The 24,211-nt window shown below is 50.6% G+C and overlaps 1 protein-coding gene across 1 annotated transcript in view; it reads right to left on the reverse strand.

Annotated features, from left to right (window-relative positions):
• Positions 1–3,340: 3,340 nt before the first annotated feature.
• Nav1 (neuron navigator 1) overlaps positions 3,341–24,211 on the reverse strand; it is a 220,548-nt gene continuing 199,677 nt past the window's right edge. Inside the window, exons 14-31 of the mRNA XM_051204077.1 lie at positions 23,369–23,421; positions 22,451–22,528; positions 19,347–19,430; positions 19,058–19,169; positions 16,451–16,572; positions 13,516–13,712; positions 13,062–13,257; positions 12,805–12,973; positions 12,434–12,531; positions 11,791–11,886; positions 11,258–11,417; positions 10,472–10,707; positions 8,631–8,785; positions 8,406–8,477; positions 7,836–8,032; positions 7,206–7,324; positions 6,311–6,508; positions 3,341–4,222 (exon numbers count right to left, since the gene is read on the reverse strand). Coding sequence (XP_051060034.1) covers positions 4,127–4,222; positions 6,311–6,508; positions 7,206–7,324; positions 7,836–8,032; positions 8,406–8,477; positions 8,631–8,785; positions 10,472–10,707; positions 11,258–11,417; positions 11,791–11,886; positions 12,434–12,531; positions 12,805–12,973; positions 13,062–13,257; positions 13,516–13,712; positions 16,451–16,572; positions 19,058–19,169; positions 19,347–19,430; positions 22,451–22,528; positions 23,369–23,421 — 2,438 coding nt within the window. The 3' untranslated portion in view covers positions 3,341–4,126. The remainder of the gene's footprint in view (positions 4,223–6,310; positions 6,509–7,205; positions 7,325–7,835; positions 8,033–8,405; positions 8,478–8,630; positions 8,786–10,471; positions 10,708–11,257; positions 11,418–11,790; positions 11,887–12,433; positions 12,532–12,804; positions 12,974–13,061; positions 13,258–13,515; positions 13,713–16,450; positions 16,573–19,057; positions 19,170–19,346; positions 19,431–22,450; positions 22,529–23,368; positions 23,422–24,211) is intronic.

Raw genomic sequence — 24,211 nt, forward strand, 5'->3', positions numbered from 1 at the left:
CCCAGCCTGCTGCAACAGCCAATGTTCTTCTTGCCAAGGGGGTTGGCTCAGGGAGTCCATTCATTAGCTTCAGTTTAGCTAATGCCCAGGACTATGGAAAGAAAGGTAAAGTGTGATAAGGAGCTGGAACTGACGATCTGAGTTACTTCAGCACTTGAGCCCCGTATTAGATTTGTGATGATTAGCACAACTTCCTCTCCCAAACCCTTCTGTCATAAAAAACAAAAACAAAAAACAAAACAAAACAAACAAACAAAAAATCATGAATGACTTTTGGATCTTGGTTTATAAGACCGAGTCCCTTCGATCAGGCAAGTACTACTATCCGTGCACATGCTGGGTGCCAAGAATGGGTTCCATCTGGGGTGATGTTGGGAGGAGCTGTGAAAACCTACCACTTCTTTCCCTACTTTTCTGGACTATGACAGGAAACAGAGTTCGTCTTCAGAGTACCAGAAGGGGGCGGTGTCCCTCTGAATAGCATGGCTGGTCTTTGAGAGCTACAAGTAAGGACATGGTAGGTTAAGTTACTTAAACTCTTGCAAACTAGAAAAGCCAGAAGACAAAAAGTGAAAACAGGGGGAAGAAAGTCATTGTTTTGTCTTATGCCCGTCAGTGTGGACAGACGTTTACCAAGTAATAACAGCTTTCTGGTAGGGTCTTTCTGTGGTCTTTTCCCTCACTGTCCTTCCCTGCCAGCCTCTACCTTCCAAGTGACTAGACTACACAAAAGACATCGGAGTAAGGATTTGCAGAGACAGAAATAAGCACCCAAGAGTTACCAGAAAGCAGATATCAAAAATAATAATGTTTCCACAAAGCCCCAGAAGTTAGAACAGAGAGATACACAGACATCAGGTCCCATAGCAGCCTCCAATACCTAGCATTTTATTTTAGCGCCTAGGCAGGGACTGAGAAATGAACACATTGAACACAACTCACTGGTCTTCATCCCCAAATTCTCGGGGTTCTAGTTAGCCTCTCTACTGGAGCGGAGGCCCTCCAAAGGTTGATGTCCTTTACTAGCCAACTTTGGTGAGGGATGGAACTGGGGGTGGGGGGTCAGAGGAAAGGGGATAGCACAAATGCCAGAATCAGATAGGGTGGATTCTTCCGAAGGTGCCTGGAGATTGAGAATTTAGCTGTGGGTCCCAGCTTTTCCTTTCTGAGGAGTCCCAGTAGTCTCAACCAAGAAGCAAGTGTGTAGGTTGGAAAGAATGCTGTGGGTTTGTTCTTTGCCAGGAATTCTTGGGCAGTGAGCGGGCGCTCAGGCTTTTTGCTTCTTAGACGTCTGGATGAGCATCCTAAGGGGTTATTAGCACCACGAGGAGGCTCAACCTTCCAAAGTTGCCACAGAACCATGATCCCTTTTTGAGATGGTTGATCCTACTGTGAGGGGCCCAGATGTGCAGCTGTAAACAGGGTCCCAGTCTCCAGAAGGAAAGCAGAGGCTTCAAGAGCGCTTCCCTAGTTGGGAACATACTTCCTGGAGGACAGCCATTGGAGGCCTGGACATTCATAAATGCAGCAGTCAACTGAGAGAAGGCGGTGGTGGGTCCCAGGAATAGAAATGAAGTTATAGTATGAGGCCTCCAGAGTCAACTTGCTGCAGAAAACCAAATAAAATTCACGATGGTATCCATGGTTACCACAGAGACAGTCCCTCTGCAGTCTGAGGCAGTTGGAATGGAAGAAGGCATTTCCTACTTCCCTCTTCTTAAAGTAGCCAGTAACATCCATTTTCAGAAGGCACTGGCTGGGCAGCACCAGAAAAAGTGAAAGGCTCAAGCATGAGGGTGTCAGCAAAAGTCTGAGCCTTGCCACGGCACTGGAGCTTTGGCTCGGGTTCAGAAGAGAGCTATGTCCAAAGTAGGCCTATCTAGTCTCCCCTTCCAAGTTGGAACACCCAGCCTGGGGCCTTCTCATTCTGCACAGCAGAGACCTTAAGGCAGTGATTTCAGCACCATCCTTGGACAAACAGCCTCTCTCCACAATAGAATTGCATATTTTGCAGCTGAGTTGGTTGGGGATCTTCACAGCTCACGGGGTTAGCAGCAATAGCAATAATAGTCTCCAGAGCAGAGGACCCTGTCACCCCTGGGTCTACCAGGTGAATATAGAAGCGTTTGTAGGGGAGGGGAGGGAAAAGGGACAAGCCAGACCATCTTGAGGACCTAAATTAAAACATACTGTTACGAGTCATGTGACTCCTCAGCTGGGTGGAATAATGGCCCAAGTTAGTTTGCCTATAGAATCTTGATCCCGATTAAGTCTTGCTCTACCGAGGACTCTGAAGACCGAACTCTTAGGTCCAGGCTCACCATATATATCCCTGAACTGCAGAGTGCTTACATATTAGCCCATAAGGCAGCTCAGCCTGGAATCTAGTTCCATCCGGTTTCCAAGATGACGTAAGTAGATTTTTCGCCACCGCAGACAAGATTCCAGAGTTCTTCAGGCTCCATCTTAACTGATGCTCCATCTTCTGCCCACAACAGATTGGACCTCTAACCAAAGGATTCTTTTAACTGACTCCTTGGGGTTTGCCTGTTTCTCAGATGATTTTCAAGATCCAGATTTGGGGAGGGGGGTTACATAATGGAGATTAACACCGCCCGCCCCCAGATTATGAACTTAAGGACCAAGCCTTGTCTTTTCTTAAACATAGTGACTGGTACACAGTTAAGTGCTTGCGAAATGAAGGAATGTGGGGTACAGAACTATGAAGATGGCAACTTCTGCTGGAGGCGGATCTCTCTGGAAGGCAAATAAGGGCTACCAAGTCCAACTCCTCGAGCCTTCTGCTCTGGTCTGAAGCAGTTCACATGGTTGCTCAGTTTCTTACAAGTGACTATTCACCTGTCAAAAACAAGTGGTAAGGTCTAGCTGGGGAATTTTGACTGAATCAGGCAGAGTGGCTACCATCCAGATAGTGCAGCGAGGGGCCAAACAGGCCATAAGACAGGCGGGTGCTCCCAGGATTTTGGTTTTCCTGCAGTCCACGATGAAGCTCAGGGTAGATGGATCATGCCAGAGGATGGCAGCCGAGCTTCCAGGTAGAACATCTACTTGCTCAAAAGGAAAGTTAGGGAAACTGGGTTCTTTCCCTCCTACCATTCTGAACAAATGTTTCTTGTCACATATAAGCCCCAAGGATGCCAGAGATAGTCACATGGCGGGTGCCTAACTTACACCAACAGCAAGGAATTCAGTCCTCCAAAGAAAACCCACGCGGAAAGCAAAACTATCCCCTGGGAGGAAACCCAAGTATCTCATTGACACGTGAGAAAGTTGGGGAGAGGGAGCAAATAAATAGGCAAATGGAAGGGGAAAAATAGAAATAAAATTTAAAAATGAAAAATGAAAAAAGCAGGGTTTATTGACTTTCATGCATGTTCAGTTAGAGGGCAGAAAGGCAGCTATAGTCTCTCTGAAGGCCGTGATGTTATTCTTGTAGTTTGGTGACATCTTGGATTGCAAGTCATCTTGTCAATGTCCCCTACTGTCATCCAGAAGGCTCCCGATCAGGCAGCTCTCTCTCCATCTTGGCAACTGGGGCGCCTCTTTCCAGCTTCATCTTTTCCATCGCCTCTTGACTTCTTATAGGTTGATCTACACAGTTTTTGTCTGTCTGTTTTTGTTAAACCACATGCGTCCTTTTTCTGGGCTCTGGCCAGATCTCTGGGGGAAGGTTGTTGGCAGTGGTGACAGAACTGGGGAAGGCTTGCAAGGAAATCTGTGGCTTTTCCCTTCCATTTCCCCATAGGTCTCAGAGGTGCTTGCGCAGCCCTCCGTCCGAATCCCTCCCCAGACAGCCCAGGAGTTTGTAGCTGAAACAAAAAACTGAAGGAAAGACCCAGAATCATCTTTTCTCCGAAGTCGTGAGAGGAGGCCAGGAAATGTACTTAGCGGGGAGCGCGAGTTCCCAAACCGCACCCCTCCAATCCCCACTAGGAAGTTCTCAAAGGGTCAGCACCAAGAGCCCACCCTCCTCTTTCCCTCTCCTTCCCTCCTGTCCTGGCGGGCGAGGCTGGTGAGCCAGAGCTCTGAAAGAAGAGGGGAGAGGAGAGTTAATGAAGCTGAAGCCAGAGGTCTGCTACCCAGGGTGACAGTGACTGCTGGGCCCTCAGAGTGTCGCCTGGAGGTTGGGGTCCAGGATAGTCTCTCGATCTGGTGATTCAATATAGTTGGCTGCCTCTTGAAGTTTCAGCAGCATGGCCATCTACAAAGAGGCAAAGAGATGGGTAAATGCCAGAGGGGATGCTGGGTACTGTCTACCAGGGAACTGAAACCAACCAACCGGAACACCCCCCCCCCCACCCAAGACCTGTATCACCGGTCCAATCATTAGAGTTTAAAGGTGACTCATGAAGAGACAATGGTTTTAGCCCTGACATAAAGCCATGCATACAGACAATCACCAGGGACACCTTTGCTTTACAAGGTGCCACGGGACATGGGTGTGGAGGGCACAAAGAACAAGAGGCACTCCAGGGATGACAGAGGTCCACAGGTACCAGCTTATGCTGGGGTAATGGGACAGGTGCTGTATTCAGCTCTGGACTCTTGGAATTCCCTTGCAGTGGGCTGTACCTCAACAGCTAGGCTCTGTGCTATCCTCAGAACCTGTGTCGAGTCTGCCACCTCGGGGCACTCCTTTTCTGTGGTGTAGCTTAAGCGTTAACCCAGTCTTCCCTTCTATCTATGTTACCAGTAAGTTTTCCAATTAACGTGCCTCGATGCCAGGCGGTGGTGGCGCACGCCTTTAATTCTAGCACTCAAGAGGCAGAGGCGGGTGAATCAGCCTGGTCTACAGATCGAGTTCCAGGACAGCCAGGGCTACACAGAGAAATCCCATATCAAAAACTAAACAGTTTTGATATAAAGAAAAGCTGTTTTCAATGAAGTCAAAATTTAAATAAAAATATATTGTGACTCAAGTGGAATTTACTCCCTACTGGAAAGGTGCACAGGTAAGACCAAAGGATTTGTGCGTTCTGCTTCATTGCCTCCTGCCAAGTTACCCTCTAACACGCTTTCAGTAAGGAGTACCCCAGAGCAGAGTACAAAAGTCTGTGTCTCAGACGCCCTGCCTAGCGCCTATGTAAAAGAGTAGGCTCTTGATCAGACTTGCATCCCCTCATTATCAGCCGGGTTGAAGACCTTACGCTTTTTACTTACATTTCCTCTAGTCACATGCTTCTTCATACATTTTGCTCATCCTTTCCTTTAGAAGCTTAATATTTTTTCCCATGTAATTTTTTATTTACTGGAGCGTGTGTGTGTGTGTGTGTGTGTGTGTGTGTGCGCGCGCGCGCGCACATGTGCACGTGCGTGTGAAAGAGAGAGAGAGAGAGGGAGACGCAGGTGAACACAGGTTTGCATGTGCCATGACAGACATGTGGAGGTCAGTGGAAAACTGTGGGGAGTCGGTTCTCTCCTGAAGCCGGTTGTCTGTCAGCCTTGTGTGACAAATCCTTTTACCTTCTGAGCCATTTTGCCAGTCCTGGAAGCTTCTTTTAAGTTGATATATTTAAAATACTAATTTTTTTTTTGGCTGTACCAATTGTAGATGTTTTCTCCTAGTTTATACACTTTAGAGCGCAGTGAAGAAGTTTTAGAGTAGTATTCGAGGAGAGGCAGAGGCAGGAAATGCCCGCAATCCTTACTGCAAGCTGATGATAGTTTTTAAATTTTTATTATCATAGCTATTTATTTTCATTTCTTAAGACAGGGTTTCTCTGTGTGTAAGCCTGGCTGTCCTGGAACTCGCTCTGTAGACCAGGCTGGCCTCAAACTAACAGAGATCCGCCTGCCTCTGCCTCCCAAGTGCTGGGTTAATTTTCATTATTGTTAATTGTGTGTGTGTGTGTGTGTGTGTGTAACTGTGTGTCCATGTGTCCACGTGAGTGCAGTACCCACATGAATCAGCAGTGTCTGATCCCCTAGCTCAGATGTGGATGCTGAGAACTGCATGTGGGTCCTCTGGAAAGAGCATCAAGTGCTTAGAGCTGCCGAGCCACCTCTCCAGCCCCTCTTTGGTTTACTTTCTTACGTAGACTTCCTGACACCTGGGTCTTTGCTAGAATACAGATTTTCCTGGACATGTTATTTAGCTTCAGCTAAGATGCAGGCATGAGATCACCGTAACCCAAGATCCTGATGCTCAGAGCTCCTCATGGCCTAATTGTGGTCCTGGCTTTGCTGAAACTCTTCAATGCCTAAGGTCCATCAGAATATACATGAAGTGTGTAAGAATTCACTTCTATAATACTCTGTGGCTTTTTTTAAAAAAATGAGTTTTACTCACCAGAGGGTCGGAGTCTAGGGAGCTGGGGGTGCTGTCTTTGACCGTCCTATCCTCTGGAGGTGAGGCTATGCTGTGGGGACCGACGGAGGGTGGGGGCAAATGGTAGAGCTTTGACTGGTCTTGTTGGGCTGATGGCCAGGGAAGAGTGTCCCGGACCCACTCCACTGGATCTTCCCAAGCAGCTTTCTGTCCATGCACCTGGAGAAGGAAAGTGTGATTAATAAGAGCAGCAGCAGATCAGAAGATTACTTATGTTGACTCTTCTATGTTTCACAAAAACTACAGTCTGGCCAGGCGGTGGCGGCGCACGCCTTTAACCCCAGCCCTCGGGAGGCAGAGGCAGGTGGATCTCTGTGAGTTTATGAGGTCAGCTTGGTCTACACAGGAAGCTCCAGGACAGCCAAAGCTACACAGGGAAACCCTGTCTCAAATAACTAACAAACAAACAAACAAACAAAAACAAACAAAAAACCCAAGCAAACCAAAAAAAACTAAAAACCAAAACCAAGTAACAACAAAAAACAGTCCCTAGAAATATATACGTCCTCAAACATGAAAACTGCCCCTGCCTCCCCAGTGCTGGGATTAAAGGGGTGTGCCACCAATGCCCGGCTAAGAACTGAAATCTAATAATTTGCAACAGCATGGTTGCATGTGTGGAAATAAACCACACAGAGAAGGTATGGACCATCTGGTCACAGTCCTACGTGGTGTATAAAAATGGATCCCATGGCTATGTGAGGAGCAATTGGTGAGGCCAGGAAGGGAAAACGGGGGTGGGGGTGGGTGGGTGGGGGGGTGGGTGTGGGTGGGGTGGGGGTGGGGATCCATGGGTAACAAGTTACCGTGGGGTCAGCAATAACAAGCCCAAATAGAGACAGAGGTTGAGGCTCACCTTGACCCCATCCTTGGCTCCTTCTTGTAGATAGGGAATGATGGAATTGTTCCACAGGTCAATGAACCAGGCCCGGAAGTCCTCAATGCCAATGGGACAGGACAGAAAGAAGCAAGGGCCTACGGAAACAATGCAGCACCGTGGAGAAGCCTGAGAACCTTCCTTCATCTGCTCCCGCTTCTTTTACCCCTTAGCACAGGGCATAGCTGTGCGTGTGACACCCGAAGCTTTAGGAGGAAACCTGAAGCTGTTCGGGAGCAGTGGGTGCCAAGCGTCTGCCAAAGTCAAGTCAGCGTTCTACCACTGAGCTATGCCCTCAGCACACTTATTTCATTTAAATAACCCATCTACTTATTTATTTTTATGATTAGGTTTCAATATGTTGCTCAGGCTGGCCTTGAACTTACGGTTGGTTCAAGCAGTTCTCCTGGCTGACTGAGTGACCTATCCAATCCACAGTGCTACTGCACTGGAAAGGCTTATAAAACACTTAATAAAAAAACGGTTCCGCTCCAGCGAGCAAAGAGCGCCTCCCTCCACGGGGTTAGGGTACAGGAAAGGAAAGCACTTCCAGCCCCCCCCCCCCCCGGGGGATTCCAGCCCCGAGGAGAAGCCGGAGGAGCCCAGTACCGATGAGGAAGTCCGAGGTGCTGTGCTTCTCAAGGAAGGTGTGGAGGTGATACCACAGCTTGGGCACCCAGTCCAGCACCCTGAGCAGCTCCTCCTTATTGGCGTTGACGTCACTGTCCGACTCTACCAACTTCCTCCGCAGGTAGCGGACCAGAAAGCCGTTGGCTGGCTCCACGTTGTTAGAGAAGGTCAGCATCCTGCCACCAGGGATAGGAAGGACAGCGTCCGCAGAGTGTCAGCACGGGCTCTTCCCCTGCCAGTCTGGCCCTTCCGGTCTGCCTCCCATTTTTCTCAAATGACGGGAGGTGACGCTGGCAGGAGGAGGCAGCTGATTTTCAACTCTGTCCTCACGGTGACCAGGAAGAGAGTCCTTAGTCCGGCAGCCAGCCAGGGTTCCTCCTAGGCCTTGGTTCTTTCCCTTTCTCCTCAAAGCCCGCCTCTCCCACCCTGAAAAGGCCTCCTCTCTCCTGCTGCTCACCGCTCCTCTGCCCACAAGCTCAAGACCGAATTGTCGTTGTTCACAGGCACCTGGGTAAGGCCAGAAGGTTCAAGCAGGGACTTAGCTCTTACCTGAAGCTCAGGTGCAAGCCATGGTTGGGCGTCATCTTCACAGGCTGATTGGTGGTTCCTATGACATAGGGACTGTGGGGAGGGAGGGAGGACGGTTTACTTAGACAGACCTGCCTTAACAATCGCTGCCTCCACGCACACAATGGGAAGGAAGCTCCACGGGCTGGCCCGGGCTACGTTCTTCCCCCCCTTTCTAAGGTAGTGAATGGTCCTGAGCCAGCTTACCATTTGTGGTACTTGCAGGTAAGGGCCCCATTAACCAGCTCACTGATGGAGCCTGCTTCACCCAGGTCATCCAACAGGATCACCAAGGGCACATCCCCAATTCCTGTCTCCCGGTCTATCTGGTTGGCCAGGTTGGAGAGGTACAGTTGCAGATCCTGAAATAAACGGAGACGCTAGGTCAGCACTCAGGAATCTGCACCCGAGTAAGACTTCTGGAGAAGCTTGGTTAATTCTGTATGTCTCTAGGGTCCTTTGTCTCTGTTGGATGTACTTCAACAGTGGATTACAGAACCAGTAGTCCTGGAGGCTCTCAAATGTCTGTCTGTCTGTCTATCCATCTATGTATTTTTTGTGTTTATTGAAGTCCTGGGGATTAAACCCAGGGCCCTGCACATGCTAGGCAAGCCACTGAGCCAAATCCCCAGCTCCTTTCAAGCAAACCCCTTTGAGCATCACTCTTAAATCACCCCCCACGAAGTAAGGAGTCTGAAATGGTGTTTTATCCTTTGATGTCACCACCTCCTCAGCTTGGGACAGCTTGTACCATTATACTCGGGTACATCGCCAGAGAGATGGCACCTGCCTCCTATAACCCATGGTCTTATGGTAATAATAAAACGCAAAGTAGAAGGAAGAAGGTAGGAGAGAATGGATGTCATAGCCGGCATTAGCAGAGTGCAGAGAAAAAGGCTGCCTCACCGTTGATCCAACTACAGGGAGGGAGGGGGGGGACTGAGGCAGAGGAGGGAGAAAGCAGGAAGGAGGAAGTTACGGGTAAAGAGCCAAGAGCAAGCTGCAGCTGGTGGCACAACCTGTAATCCTAGTTACTTGGGAGACTGAGGCAGGGGGATTGGAAGTTTGGGCCAGCCTGGGAAACTTCGGGAGACACCATCTCAGAGGAGAAAGTAAAGACAGCCTGGGGATGTAGCTCAGTTGTAGAGTGCTTGCCTAGCATGCATGAGCTCTTATGCTTAATACTCAACACCACACCCACACACCACACACACAGACACACACCACACACACTATACACAGACAGACACACACCACACACACTATACACAGACAGACACACACCACACATACACACACAGACACACACACCACACATACATACTACACAGACACACACACACACACACCACACATACAGACACACACCACACATACACACACCACATACACACACACACCACACACAGACACACTACACACATACACACACACCACACATACACACACACCACACATACACACACACACAGACACACACACCACACATACATACTACACACAGACACACACACACACACACCACACATACAGACACACACCACACATACACACACACACTACACACAGACACACACCACACATACACACACACCACACATAGACACACTACACACCACACACAGACACACACACACACACACACACACACACACACACACACAGAGCTGGGCAGAGTGCTGGAGCAAAGCCAGTCTGGGCTCCACAGCAAGACCCTGCCTGGAAAGAAAGGACGGAGAGGATAGGAGGAAAGAAGAGGAGGCCACAGGAAGGGGGATCTCAGAAGGAGAGGGGTGGGAGGGACCCCGAGGAAGGGGCAAGATGAAAGTGGAGCTGTGTAAAAGGAGAAGAATGCGGGGCAGGAACAGCTAGGGAGAGGCTCAGGTCTGCAGAGCCTAGCAGGGGCTCTCAGGAGCAGAGGCTCAGGTCTGCGGAGCCTAGCAGGGGCTCTCAGGAGCAGAGGCTCAGGTCTGCGGAGCCTAGCAGGGGCTCTCAGGAGCAGAGGCTCAGGTCTGCGGAGCCTAGCAGGGGCTCTCAGGAGCAGCCACCTTGCAGGATTGCTGGTGCATGTTGAAAGTGCTGACGATGCCCTCGGTGACCTCGCGGCCTGAGCGCTCCACCAGATACTCAGCCAGCCGATTGGTCAAGTAGGTCTTGCCAGTGCCACTGGGTCCGGAGAGCACGAGACGCCGGTGCTTGAGCAGGAGGCTTATGTAATGCTGCATCATGGGCTTGGGGATGAGTGTCTCGAACACCAGGCTGTCGACACACTTCTCCTTCAGACCTGCGCCCCGCCCCAGAGAGCACGAGTCTTAGCCAGCACCGATGGTGAGATGCCCACAGAGCCCTCCCTTCATCATCTAGGGGAACACTGAAGAAAGTCAGAACCACGTGTCTTAGAGGTCCACTGGAATCTCCTCAGCCCAGCTTTGAAAGCCTGGATCTCGTTCTTTTCAAAGATTTATTTTGTTCTTATTTTATGTACACTGGCGTTTTGCATGTGTGTCTGTTGTGAACCACCATGTCATGTGGGTGCCGGGAATTGAACCCATGTCCCTTTGAAGGGTAGCCAGCGCTCTTAACCACCGAGCCATCTCTCCAGCTCTGGATCTCATTTTTGGGGTTACACTCGGACTTAGAATGGGTAGAGAACAAGCCCGAGTTTGGCAAAAACATCAGACTGGGTCTTATCTTTTTTATTTCCTCTATTACTTAAACCCCTCCACGTGAGGGCTCTCAGTAATTTCTCGTTGCATGAATGCACGGTGCATGATTTGAGTGTCCTCTCCCTGCCTCCAGGCCACACTACCTCACCCCGAGAGACAAAGACTGACCTTTGAGGGAGACCGATATATTATTGACACCTCTGCGGCAAGGGGGCACCTCGGGAGGCTCAGCGTCCAACACTCGTTTCACGTGGCTGAGGCTATAGCCATGTATAGACTCAGTGCTTAGTCCCAAGGTGGAAGCCGGGTCCATTTTAGAAATGTAGTCCTGGCAGAAGAGGTAGAAAACAAGAAGATTGCCAGCGTGCTGAAGAGATGTAACTATAGACGGACAAGCCACAAGAAAGAAAAAAATACTCCAGGCACTCGGGAGGCAGAGGCAGGCGGATCTCTGTGAGTTCGAGGCCAGCCTGGTCTACAGAGTTCCAAAGCTACAGGGAAACCCTGTCTCGAAAAACCAAAAGAAGAAAACAAACAAATAAACAAACAAAAGTAATAATATAGGCAATGAAAGGAGCTGTTGGAGGAATAAGATGTGTGTGTGTGTGTGTGTTTTCCTAATTTGCCCCCCTCAACAAAGCATCGAAGTTCCCAGGATCCCGGTGCCTGGATGGCTGAATGCCTCTTGAGAATCCGCTTACCTTGAACACCTGGAAAACAGCCTCATCCAGCATCTTCCAGTCCACCTTGCCACCGACCTTGCTGCATCCCAAGAAAAACTCCTGCTGCTTTAAGTCCTGTAAGGTTAAGGTTGAGGCACGTGAGCCTCAGCGAAGACGACACTAGAAAGGAGATCCCAGAAAGCCTGAGGAGTACGTACTCTAGTGTCGGGGATATTCGGAACTCAAGCCTGACAGTAAAGGTTCTCCTCTATTTTATGTGACTGCCCCATGAGGACCCCCACCCCCACCCCAAGAGAGGGGTGTGAAGGCAGGATAATCAGAAGTTTAGGTCATCCTCTGCCATACAGCAGGTTCAAGGTCAGTTCGAGCTGAATGAGACCCTGTTTTCCCCCTCCCCCCAACCCACGACAAAACCATTGTGAGTTTAAATATTGTTGTGCATCCGGTACGCTCAAGCCACGGGAGCGTTTGCTGTTTACGCTCATGGCTGTGTGGCTGGCTGAAGGCCGTGGGTCAGTCAACACCCAGGGTCTCCAGAGTGTGCCATTCTGCACACTGCTAGCCCCGGGGCAGACTGAAACTCAGTGTGTAAGCAGCTACTAGTAAAGGCACATCACTCTTGCCCGGGTGCAGATGGGGCCATCTGCATCACGTCCCTCACCCCTTTGATGATGTGCTGGGGTGCCATCCGCACCACCACCCGAAGGGTCACCTCTTCCTTCGGACCAGAGGTGCTGATGCCATCCATGGGCGACAGATCTGTGAAGGTTGAAAAGGACCAATTGGCTTCTTAAGGACGCAAGCCTTACTCCGCACTCCACAGTTGTTTTCCTTTCCAAATAACGACTCCTTATTTACGACAAAGAAGGGGCGGGAGCCCCAGTCTGAACAGCACGGAGCCCAGGGCTGCAGTGTTTACTGACAGCGGGATCTTGGCTTCAGCACCATGACCTCCTGGCTCAAGGGCGCCACAGCTCAGGTGGGGTGAGCCCTTTCTCTCTCTACCCACACAAGCTCTTCTCAAGCAGGTACCTGTATCTGCAAGACTGGGGGTGAAGGGATGGCCCAGTGCAAGGCCCAGCGAACGTCGAGGAGATGACAGAGCAGAGGGTCCAGGGACCTGCCCTGGAGCGGAACCTGAGGAGGGGCCAGGGGCGACCTTCAGCCGGTCATTCTCCGCTTTCAGTAGGTCTACCTCCAGCTGTGGGCAAAAGAGACAGGGCAGGTGACAGGGAGGCACGGACGCTGGGCCCTGCCCTCCCCTGCTGCAGCTCCACCCAGACACTGACCTGCATATTGTGCATGGTCTCCCGCAGCTGGTCCAGCTGGTGGGCAGAGTTTAGGGCCTCCAGCCGGATATCCGTAAGCTTCATTTCTTTCTCCCACAGCTCAGAGCGCAGCTCTGACACCTCCTTCTTCTCCGGCTCCTCCTCCTCCTCATTGGCTTGGAACAGTCTGGTATGGGGGACTGGATGAGCAGGGGCCCTGAAGGGAAGCAAGAGGCAGGCTAGATCCCAGAGACACACTGGGTAGGTAGGGTAGCAGGGTACTGACATGCCTGGCCTATAGTCATGTCTCCTTCTGCTACAGGCACCCAACTGGTATGTCCGGAAGGGTCCCTTTGTGGGTCTCACATGCCCAGGCAAGGCCAGCCGTCGTACGGTGGCATTTGTTAGGGTCTGTGGGCTTCCTGCCTACTCAGGCCGGCAGTTTACCAGGGTGGCTGGTGGACACAGCACTTACTCGGTGACCTCAGCGCCCACAGAGGATGAGTTGGAGGACTTGATGGAGGGGGAGGCAGTCTCTGTGGAGCCGTGTTGTAGCTTGGGGGATGACGGGGCTGAGGAGTCAGGTGTGGCAATCTCCTCAATATCAGAGTACGAGGAGGCTGACTTGGGGCCCTTTTTAATGCTGAAGGCTTTGTTGAAGGAACTTCGAAGCTAGGAGAGAGCAGATTCCGGGGAGAGAGACGTCAAGGCTCTTCGGGGACAGGGAGGATGGCCTTAGGGCCGGGACGGGGATGTGGAGGCAGAGGGTTTACTTGTAATTACACCCACTCTGTGAGATGTCACTTGACGGGAGTTATCCAGAAGTTGGTGCTGAGCGCAAGAGTAGGGTCGTTTGGTTTGCTGCGACCAGGGGAGCTTATCCAATCCATGCAGGGAACTGTGTCCCTCATGATGGAAAAAACTCGCCATAGGTCACACGGTACCCCTCAACAGTCCAGTTTTCTGATCATCCTACTCACTCTCTATGGGTCTTAGGATGCCACATCTGACTTGGGCTCATTATACAAGAACCTATTAATCTCTTCACAAATTGATCAGAAACTGACAATATAGTCCTGTGAAGATCAAGACCAAGTTCCCCTTAGGATTTCTTATTCTCAGCACATGGCAGAGTGGTCAAAGCAACCAAATACAAGATTTCTTTCTTCTTTTTTTTTTTTTTTTTTTTTTTTTAAAGATGGAGTCTTACGTAGACCAGGCTAGCCTTGAACTCAGTTATGTAGGTAAGCAGTGGGTGACCTTGAACTCTGGATCCTCCTGCCTCTGCCTCCCAAGTTCTGGGATCACTGGTGTTTCACTCCCATGCCCACCTTCCGGCACTGCTTATTAGGCCCAAGTGTCCTAGAGCAAGAGCCATTTTCTAGCCATCCTTGGGGCATTATAATCTGACCACAGTTCGTCTGCTTCGGGGTTAGGGATGGGAGCTAGATACGCAAGCCAAGGACCTGACCCACGCCTAGTCACATGCTTCCACACAGCATGCACACACACATACACACGCACACACAGGGACATGGACAAGGGTCGGCAGCAAGAGACAGAGAGTAAAGGAGGGGTCAGAGGCGATAGGGGGCAAAGGCAAGCCAGAGCTTCGGAACAGTAAGTGAAAAATGGTGGTGGGAGGGACTGAGGAGCATCTCCCTTCAAGGTGTCTTTCTTAGCGCATGCCTGAGGCCTCCTGGGGTTCTCTGCTAGGGACGAGGTGTCTTAGACCTCTCCCGACACAGATAGGCTAAGTAGGAAGTGCAGCGCCCCTCTGAGGTTTCTGATGATACTAGCAGTCTTGAAGGACCACCCCAGTGGCTGTGTGACCTGCATAACACGCTTTGGGAAATGCTACTCTAAATGTCCCGACTGAGGTGACCAACTGGCCTGGGATTCACTGCAGGCCAGTCAGGCTGCCACGGAATCCATGGTGCTCCCCCTGCGTCAGTGGCCCTAGGGTTGGGATTTAGGCACAGGCCACCAGGCCGTTATAGGTGTCTAGATGACTGGAGTGACAAGCACAGCTTCCCCATCCTTCACATCCTAGTACAATGCTGGCAGACAGTTAGCGTGGGGCTCACATATCTGCTTTGGAATAGAAATTCCGGACCATATGCTGTTTGCCTTGGACAGAACTCCAGTCCTGAGATGTCCTCGGAAGCTCCATGCATGGCCTTTGCTTTGGGATGACAAGCATTCCCTGCCCTGGGTGAAATAAATCCCCCAGCTGTCTCCAGTTCACACTATATAAGATATGTATGTATGTATGCATGTGTGTATTATGTATGTATGTATTATGTATGTATGTATGTATGTATGTATGTATGTATGTATCCTGAAATGGACAGGCCTCCAGAAACTGTGATCCAGATAGTCTTCACCCTTCTGTTTTAGGGTCCCGTGGTGAGTGAGTGGGGCCATTTCCTAGATAACAGGAGCTCAATGGTCTGCTTCTCATAACAGGCCAATGTCAGAACAGGGGAAGATGGCGGGCCATAGATTTGGATTTTGTTAGGATTTCCCAATGACCCCTAAGCGGACCACTCCTCTGTCCTCATGAGGGGCAGCGTGGATGGACCATGCAGTGGAGTGACTCAGGAGCCAGGGGCAGTTGGGGTTAGGAGTGACCTTTTTTTTTTTTTTTTAAAGGAGAGGGTACTTGCTCTGGAAACACGGGAGGGTGTGCAAAGGGAAAGAAAGAGTAAAGGGAGAGGAACCAAGTCTCTTACCTCATACACCTGGAAAGAAATAGGGATTGGAAGTCAGCATTTTGAAGGAAATAAAAGGAAAAGAAAATGAAAGAAAGCAGTAGCAGCAGCGACACTAATCATTCAGTTCACACGGCTGTTTCACACGGCGGGCGGCGGCTCCTGTCTGCACTAGGGAAGTTCTGTGGGCAGCCTCCACCAGCAGGGGCAGGTACAAGACGGCTGACTCTGAGCCGCCCCCCCCCCCCCTTTCATTCAGTCAGACGGTGCCCTACACCGGCCTGGGGTCGGTTTAGAGCTGCGGCGCCGGGGGACAGCACACAGCCAGCAGCACCTCGCACGAACCAAGGCAATGGCCCCAGGCGCATCTAGAATGAGTGAGCCCCTTGGCTCACAAATCCTCCACAGTGAGAGAGTGGGGGACAGACGGAGACGTCATTTTCCTTCCCTCCGTGTTTTCTCAACTCCTTCTGTGGCCAAATAACATTTGACCTCATGGGTAGGTAGAGCCCCGGGCATGCAGGTGAGAGGTGGCGGTGGGTTCCACAGTGGCTGAGGAATAGGGACTTAGCAGACTCTGTTCCCAGCTGATGATGTCACACTGATACCTCACTAGAAGGGACTAGTCAGTTCCCTGCACTGAGGTAAACGTTAACTACCACAGGTGGGCTCTCCCGTACGGGTCATGTCGCCTACCCAACTCTTCTTCTTCTTCTTCTTGGCATCAGCATCCTTGCTGCTGCCGATGCTGGAATGGCTGGTGATACTGTTGAGGCTGGAGATGCTATCCGAGGAATTCTGTCTCTTGATCCGGAGTTCTATTGGGCAGTACAAGCAGGAAGAGCACACAGGTAGATTTAGAGAAGTCATGAGGCATGAGCTGCAGCTGATGTGATGGGGGGGGGGGCGGGTACCCACCGGCATACTACCCGTTTGGTGGGTTTTTCATTCAGTGAACACCCACAGAGTTACAGTCATGTTCAGCATAGAAGAAAACACTGAGACTAAGAAAAGAACAAGTCCTATTCTCAGGGAGCTCCCCGTCTAAGTTGCGCATGGTGGTAACCAGCACTTGGGAGGCCGTAGAGATTTGTGAGTTCTATGCTAGCCTGGGTTACATAGCAAAACCCTGTCCAAAACTAAAGCAGAGGAAAAGCAAAAGCACAGGTTAGTGTAACAGAAGGGTTTGTAATGAACTCAGACTGGCTGTGAAAAGGACGTAAGCTGACCCTGGACACTTCTTCTTCCTTGAGACGGGTTTCTCTGTGTAGTTTTGTAGAGGACAACACTGGCCACGAACTCACAGAGATCCTCCTGCCTTTGCCTCCTGGGTGCTGGGATTAAAGGCGTGCGCCACCATCACCCAGCTTGGCCCTGGACACTATAATGTAGATATGGCCTGTGTGTGTGTGTGTGTGTGTGTGTGTGTAGGAGAGAGGTCACTCTTGGCTAACGAGGACAAAGCCTTTCAACAAAATGGGAGAGAAGAAATAAGGATTGAACTGGTAGAATGGGGAATAATCAATGAAGTCTCACTTGAAGATGTTCATTTTGTTAAGCAAGGCATCGGGGGCCACGCTCACTGTAAGGCAGACAGGTCAGCACAGGGATGAGAAGAAAAAGTGAAAGGGGAATTACTACTGGCTGGGCAGTGGTGGTGCACAATTTAACCCCAGCACTCGGGAGGTAAAGCCAGGCGGATCTCCGTGAGTTTGAGGCCACCCTGGTTCACAACGTTCTAGGTCTAGGACAGTCAAGGCTATACAGAGAAACCTTGTCTCACACAAACAAACAACCCCCCACACACAAAAAACCCACCCAAACAACAACAAAGTGGGGTCTGGAGAGATGGCTCAGTGGTTAAGAGCCCTGACTATTCTTTCAGAGGACCAGGGTTCAATCCCAGCACCCACATGGCAGCTCGCAGCTGTCTGTAGCTCCAAGAACTGACTCCCTCACACAGACATACATGCAGGTAAAACACCAGTGTATACAAAATAAAAATAAAATTTAAAAAGCCCCAACAAAACAAAGAAAAATTAGTATGGATAATTAAGAAGCCCGCCAAGCTGTCCCACCCACCGACCTGGCTTGTGATAAAGGGCTGGAAGATAGAAGGTGTTTGGGTTTTTTCCCTCCCTTTGGTGTGTGTTGAGGAGGGAACTCACAGCTTTGTAGATGTTGGTTGAACGCTCTACTACCAAGCTGCACTGTTAGCCTGAGGCACACACCTTCACTGTTTGCTGCAAAGCATGCCTGACTGCGGGGTACCAAAGCTGACTTGCCACAGAGCCCCATTGGGCCTATATAGGTTCTGGCTATATCATTTCAATGGCAGGTTGAATCCTTCTTGGAGTAACAAAGTGATGATTGAGTAAAACCATGTACATGTGTGCAAACCAGCCACACACCTCTGCTATTCTGAAACTGCCTTTACTTAAGACATTCATTTATTTATTTATTTTTGCCAACCTTGAAAAGAAAGTATCGCAGCTAGGCAGTGGTGGTGCTCGCCTTTAATCCCAGCACTAGGGAAGCAGAGGCAGGCGGATCTCTGTGAGTTCAAGGACAGCCTGGCCTAGAGAGATAGTTCCAGGACAGGCTCCAAAGCTACAGAGAAACCCTGCCTAGAAAACAAAACAAAACAAAACAAAAAAAAAAACAAAACATTTTTTTTTCTTATTTGTGCCTCGATTTATATGGATACCCAGAATCACGTATGTATGTATGTATGTATGCATGCATGCATGCATGTATGTATGTATGTATGTATGTATGTATGCATGTATGTGACATAATGGTAGGACTAAGTCTGTCTAGGGGGCAAAGGGGAGGAACAGGAAGGGTGAGGGATGAGAAAGGAGAGGGCGGGGGAAGGGAGAGGGGAGGGAATCATATTCAACACATGACTTGTACTTAGAAGATAAATAGATATTTAAAAACAGACAAAAAGGGACGATTTCTAGCTGGGCCAGTGGCACACACCTACAATCCCAGCACCTGGGAGATGGGGCGGCCAAGGCCAATCGGGGCTACGTGATGAGTTCCTGTCACACTCCTTTGACTGGTCTTTGGCTCTGGTCTGAAGGCCAAGGAGAGGGTGGCAGGTCTGTAGAGACTACAGGTTTCCTCTACTTGCCCTGACCCTGAGGGGTTACGGGGGTCACACTGCAGACCACCTAAGGGCCCTCACCTTCTAGAAACTGGATATGAAGGTTGCCGTGTTACTGGCCCTGTAGTGATCTGCCTTTCGCCAAGTCCTGTCCTTCCTCGGTTTCCTGCACCCTGTGGCTAATAACCTACCTTTGGGTGTGGCTTCGGACGCATTCAGTGCTCCCTGAATGACCGCCTGGGCCTCAGAATTCTTTTTCTTCAGGAAGTCTATGGTTTCTCGCAAATCCAGCAGCTCAGTGTCCTAAGAGAAATGACAACCGTGCTGTTCTTTGCACAGCAAGAATACTTAACAGCAACCCGGGCACGGGACTCGCCAGGGCGCTCTCTATAGAAAAGGCCAGGGGCCTGGGGGTAATGAACACTGTACCGACAAGCAGGCGGAGGCTCAGGGTGACTCACCGCCCTGAGCCTCTCTCACCTTCTCCTCAGCAGTCTCTGCCAGGTGTCGTAAGCGGGACGTCATATTCACCAGGCTTTGCTCGAAAGCCGCCACCAGGTTAGCCTGATACAAACATAGGAGAAAATAAATAAATGAATAAATGAATGAATGAATTCAAGGCACACGCGGCTGGGGATGAGGAAATGGCTGATACAGGAGTACTTTAACAGATTTCCTGTGTCTCAGAGCTGACCGGTACAAACAAAACTCCTGGTGATTCTAAGGTATTGATTTCCCTGGGCAGACACGGTGGAGTCAAATAGGTTTTCTGGAGAACACCAGCTTCTCCAGTAACGGTGCAGAGGGTAGGGCGGGCTTTCCGAGCATCTGTTCCGTGTGGTTGGTCAGTGGAAGGTTGGAGGGGAGGGCACAGCTTCTGGAATTAGTCTTACTGCTTTTGGTTTAACATGACCTTCCTGTAGGGTCTGTTCGGTTTCATTCTTCTGCCTCTGCACCTGGCTGACTATTTTTATCTCCTCCTGGTCTTGGAGATAATGCCTTATTCCTGGCAGGGTGGGAGGCAAACCACTTAGGGGCATTCCACACTTCGGCCACTAGGTGTCAGGCCCACACTGCAAACTGTAAGAGCTCCTCTAGTGGTACAGGGATCTCTGGTAAGAGTCTGATCATCAGCTAGCCAAGCGGCAGCAAAGGGTACAGGGAAAGTGAAGGTACTCAAGGATGGACAGTCTCCGGTGAGATTCCCAGAGCAAACGGCGAGTCTACCAAGAAGCAAGGCTCTGGACAGGCCCCTGTGGCATCTGCAACATGCCCATCGCCTCCTATTACTTCCCGACGTGACTTGTCCTCTCTGACCACCAAGGCTGATTTCAGCAGCGCCCTTGGCGCCAGCCTACCAGGCTTCTGTGTTTCCTGTAAATCTATTGAGGCCTGGGCTCCCCAGCAGACATATATCATGATGATCTAAGCATCTTTCACCTTCTGTCTTTTTTTTTCTAATTTAATTTGAGAGAAGACTTTTAAGTTACTCAAGCTGGCCTTGAATTCACTGTTCCAAACGGGCCTTGAACTTGCAGTCTTCTTGCTGTAGCCTCTCAAGCACTTGGGATTTCAAGCTTGCCTTCTCAGGCCTAATTTTCACCTTCTGTCATTTTTTTTTTAAATGTTATTTGTGGGTGTGTATGGCACCATGCAGGCCAGAAGAGGGTGCTGGATCCCCTAGGATCAGAGTTACAGACGGTTGTGAGCCACTATGTGGGTGCTGGGAATCGAACCCAGGTCCTCTGGGAAAGTAGCCAGTGCTCTTAACCACTGAGCCATCGCTCACTCGTCTTCTTGTTTACTTCTATCTACATCACCATATGCTGTTGGCAAGCAGCTTATAGTCCATGAAAACATACTTAAGTTCCAGGACAGGCCCAGGCCGCCTCTTACATGTCTGCAAGGGCATCTCCTCACCCGGAGAACTGGGCTTCCCACACTGAACCTTACTCTAATGCCAACTCCAGATTAGGGTGCCTGTTGGACATTAGGCCAAGTTGTCCTTCTGCACAGAGGTAAGCATTGGAGGCAATACAGTGACCCGGGTCTCTTCACGGCCAGGGTGTGTTATCTTCAGCAGCCTGGAAGAGCCATTCAATAAGCCATGTCTGGTTCAACATCAGGAATCCCGAGGAGAACTCTGGGCCCTGCATCACCTCTCCTGCTTGAGAGAAAGGCTCTGACCCTTGGTTTAAAAAAAAAAAAAAATTCTAACTCTAGATTCGGAACTCACCAGATCTGGGTGTTTAGTTTGTACTCTCTTAGCCAAATGGAACTTCCTGTTCTAAGAAATTTCACCCTCTAAATTCATTTTCTGGAACTAGCCCAGCCTTGACAGCACTATGGCTGAGAGACTGCAGTGTAAATGAATCAGGCATAATGATGTTCCCCGCCTCCCTGGCGCCTCTCCCCTTCAACATCTTCCAAACATGAATTTCCTAGGGTGTGCAGGACATGACCTGGGCCACTGGCCTTGATGGGTGTGGTACACCCCCATCATGGTTTCTGTTACAATTCTTTTGGTCCCAGGGAGTTTGAAGTCTGATAGGGGATTCATACAAACCAGTCAGCACAGGATTAATGAACTGAGGACTTGGGAGAAACAATAAAGACAGCAACCAATGTGGTAAGGGCGCTGTTTCTAAAATACGCCAGAACACGCAAAACCTCGGTGGACATTCCACCTGATTCCAAGGGCTAGGCCTGAGGCCTGGCAGCCGAGTCCCCAGAGAGGAAAGGATAGGAGAACAGAAATCACTGTGGACACTACAGATGTGGTTGTTTTTGTGCAAACACTCGGAAAGCTCCTGGAGACCCAGCTCAGCTGTTGTTTACAATTTTGAGAGCAAATGGCTCTTGTGTTCTCCACTTGCAATTTGGTCACAGGCGAGGAACTTCTTTCCCACAGCGAAGGTAGATGAGGTAGCTCCCATCCCCACTCCCAGGGTCTCTCAGAACAGAAAAACTAATGTCAGGTCCAGAGGAAGGTAGTTATTCTAAATGGATCTATGAAGGGTTGGTTAAATGCAGAAACCGAGAACGCCCGGTCCGAAGCGGAAGTATGATGGATTCTGCCAGCTGCCCAAGGCGGAGCCGACTGTGAACCACACAGGCAGCAGCTAGAAGGAGAGATGGGCTTTGAATTGGGCTCATGGTCAGCAGACAGAATTCTAACAACCAGGTCTGTGCTCGCCCAGTCATGTGACATTGATGAAGAGATAAACACAGCCTGCGGCGGTGGAAAAGGATCCAAGGGCTCAGTAGTTAAAATGCATCACTATCTTTGCCCATGTCCGATGGATGCAAGGTTGTTTCTGCAGAATCACTGGTCTCTGCTTTCTTTAGGAAGGTCAAAGGTTGCCAGATACCAACTCATCCATACCAATTAATTAAGGTGGGGAGAAGTGGTTCTTGATGAATGAAGGCTCAGAAAAAAGTGAAGGACAGTCCCCCAAATCCCCTGTGTGCAGCAGTGAACGGAGCCCTGCCCCCCAGAGGTGTAAACTTCATCAGCTCGCTCGCTTCCCACACTGCCTGTGATTAACTAGGGGCCCAGGTCTTACACAGCTTCAGGTACTCACGTTGGCAGAGAGCTGAGACGTCAGGGTGGCCACTTTTTCCTGGGATGATTCCAGCTCCCTACGAAGCTTCCGAATTTGCTGTGAAAGGCAAGAGAGAGGCAAGCTGCTGATGGCGGCGGAGGAGGTAGAAGGAGAAGGGAGTGTGCGGTGGTGTTAGCAAGCAGAGACAAGGGCTTTGTACCCTACCTCAGATTGCATCCTCTCCTCAGCCTGAAGAAGTGGGCACAGAAGGAGAGAAAGAGAGAAAAGCCAGAGGTTACTATGGAGGCACAGCAAGCAGCCAGGCCCAAGTGTCAGGGCGGAGACGGGAAGGAGCATGATTGAGAGATGCAGAGAGATGAGTCCCCTGTCCCTTGGCCCTGGCTCCTCACGGGACTGGCTCGGAGCTCGGGAATAGTAGGCTTCCCTGTGGCCCTCCCCTTTAGCCAGTCTTCTCATTGCCAAAGAGACTAGAGAATGAGACTGGGAACAAACCTTGGTTGTGAGCAGCTTGAGGGGGTAAAGACTTGGGGTCAAAACAAACCTCGGAGTCGAAGGGTTATCTACAATCAAAGGGCCCACGTGGATCCCCACGGTAGACATTTGGTCAGTTATGCATGTTACTGGGTCTCCAGTCTTGGGGGACCTATCCCTCTTGGGACTAGAAGCGTTTCCCACGGCCGGGAAAAGGTACCATCACAAGGAGGCCCTCACATTTCAAAGGAGAAGCGGGGGAAAGGTCACCAGGGTTGCTTGGGAGTTGGAGGCCAGAAAGAACAGAGGACTCATCCGAGTACCAGGCGCCCTCTCCCTCCACCCACAGGGAAGGATGCAGAGAGTTCCCCATCCCCATCCAGTCACCCAACCAAAGGAGGTCTGCTGGGATGTGGGGTGGGGGGCAGAGAAGGGATGGAGGGGAAGGGACGTGAATGGTCTTACTGAAGAGTAGGTGGAGGACGCACTGGAGGCCAGAGACAGCACCGAGCCGTGAACTGAAAGAGAAGAGGAGAGCACAGGAGGTTAGCAGGGGGTCCCAGGGCCCAGGGGGTTCCTGGGAGGAGCCCCAAGGCAGGAGTTTGGACCCCTGGAGGGCATCTGGAGCAAACAGAAAGAACCCCGGTTCATAAACCCGACAGCCCGCAGCAGGCGCGCCTCCGAGACTCGGTCCTGGACAGAATCAGCCTCCCCTTTCTTCTGCATTCTCTGACAGCCTGGGCCCCGGTGGTCCCTTGCTCAGCCTGACTGAGGAGCACAGGGGTCCAGAGAGAGGGAAAGGAGCTTTTCACGCGTGGGCAGCGTCTGCTCTGCTCTGCTCTGCTCAGCCAGGAAAGCGCTTGAGGTTGGAGAAAGGGGGGAGTCTCTCGGCAGAGCTGCTCAGAGCTAACACGCCCGTCCTACCTGTGCCCCTCGCCCCACCCTTGCGGCGCTAGCCTACGAGCCTGGGGACCACTCGGCTGAAGGAAGAGAAATGAAGCGGGGGATACTCTGTGACCAATCAACAGAACTCACTGCAAGAACTAACAGATGCACCCCGACAGTAATAATGGAGGGTCTCATGAACCCCATGGCCTGGTCTCCCATCAACACCCAGATTACCGTCAACCGTCAGATGGTCAGCCCGGGAGCTAGGCTCTGGAGCATTACAGGAAGAGGACTGAGATGCCTAGTCGTTGGTGTGGATTAAAGAGCTGCCATTTTGTCCCCGTATCTCTTCTGAGAGACGGCGGGCAAGGAAGACTCTTGTTCTCAGAGCACCGAGGAGTCGCATTTAACCCTTCCAAT

Source organism: Phodopus roborovskii, unplaced genomic scaffold, assembly GCF_943737965.1.
Source record: "Phodopus roborovskii unplaced genomic scaffold, PHOROB, whole genome shotgun sequence".
Lineage (NCBI taxonomy): Eukaryota > Metazoa > Chordata > Mammalia > Rodentia > Cricetidae > Phodopus > Phodopus roborovskii.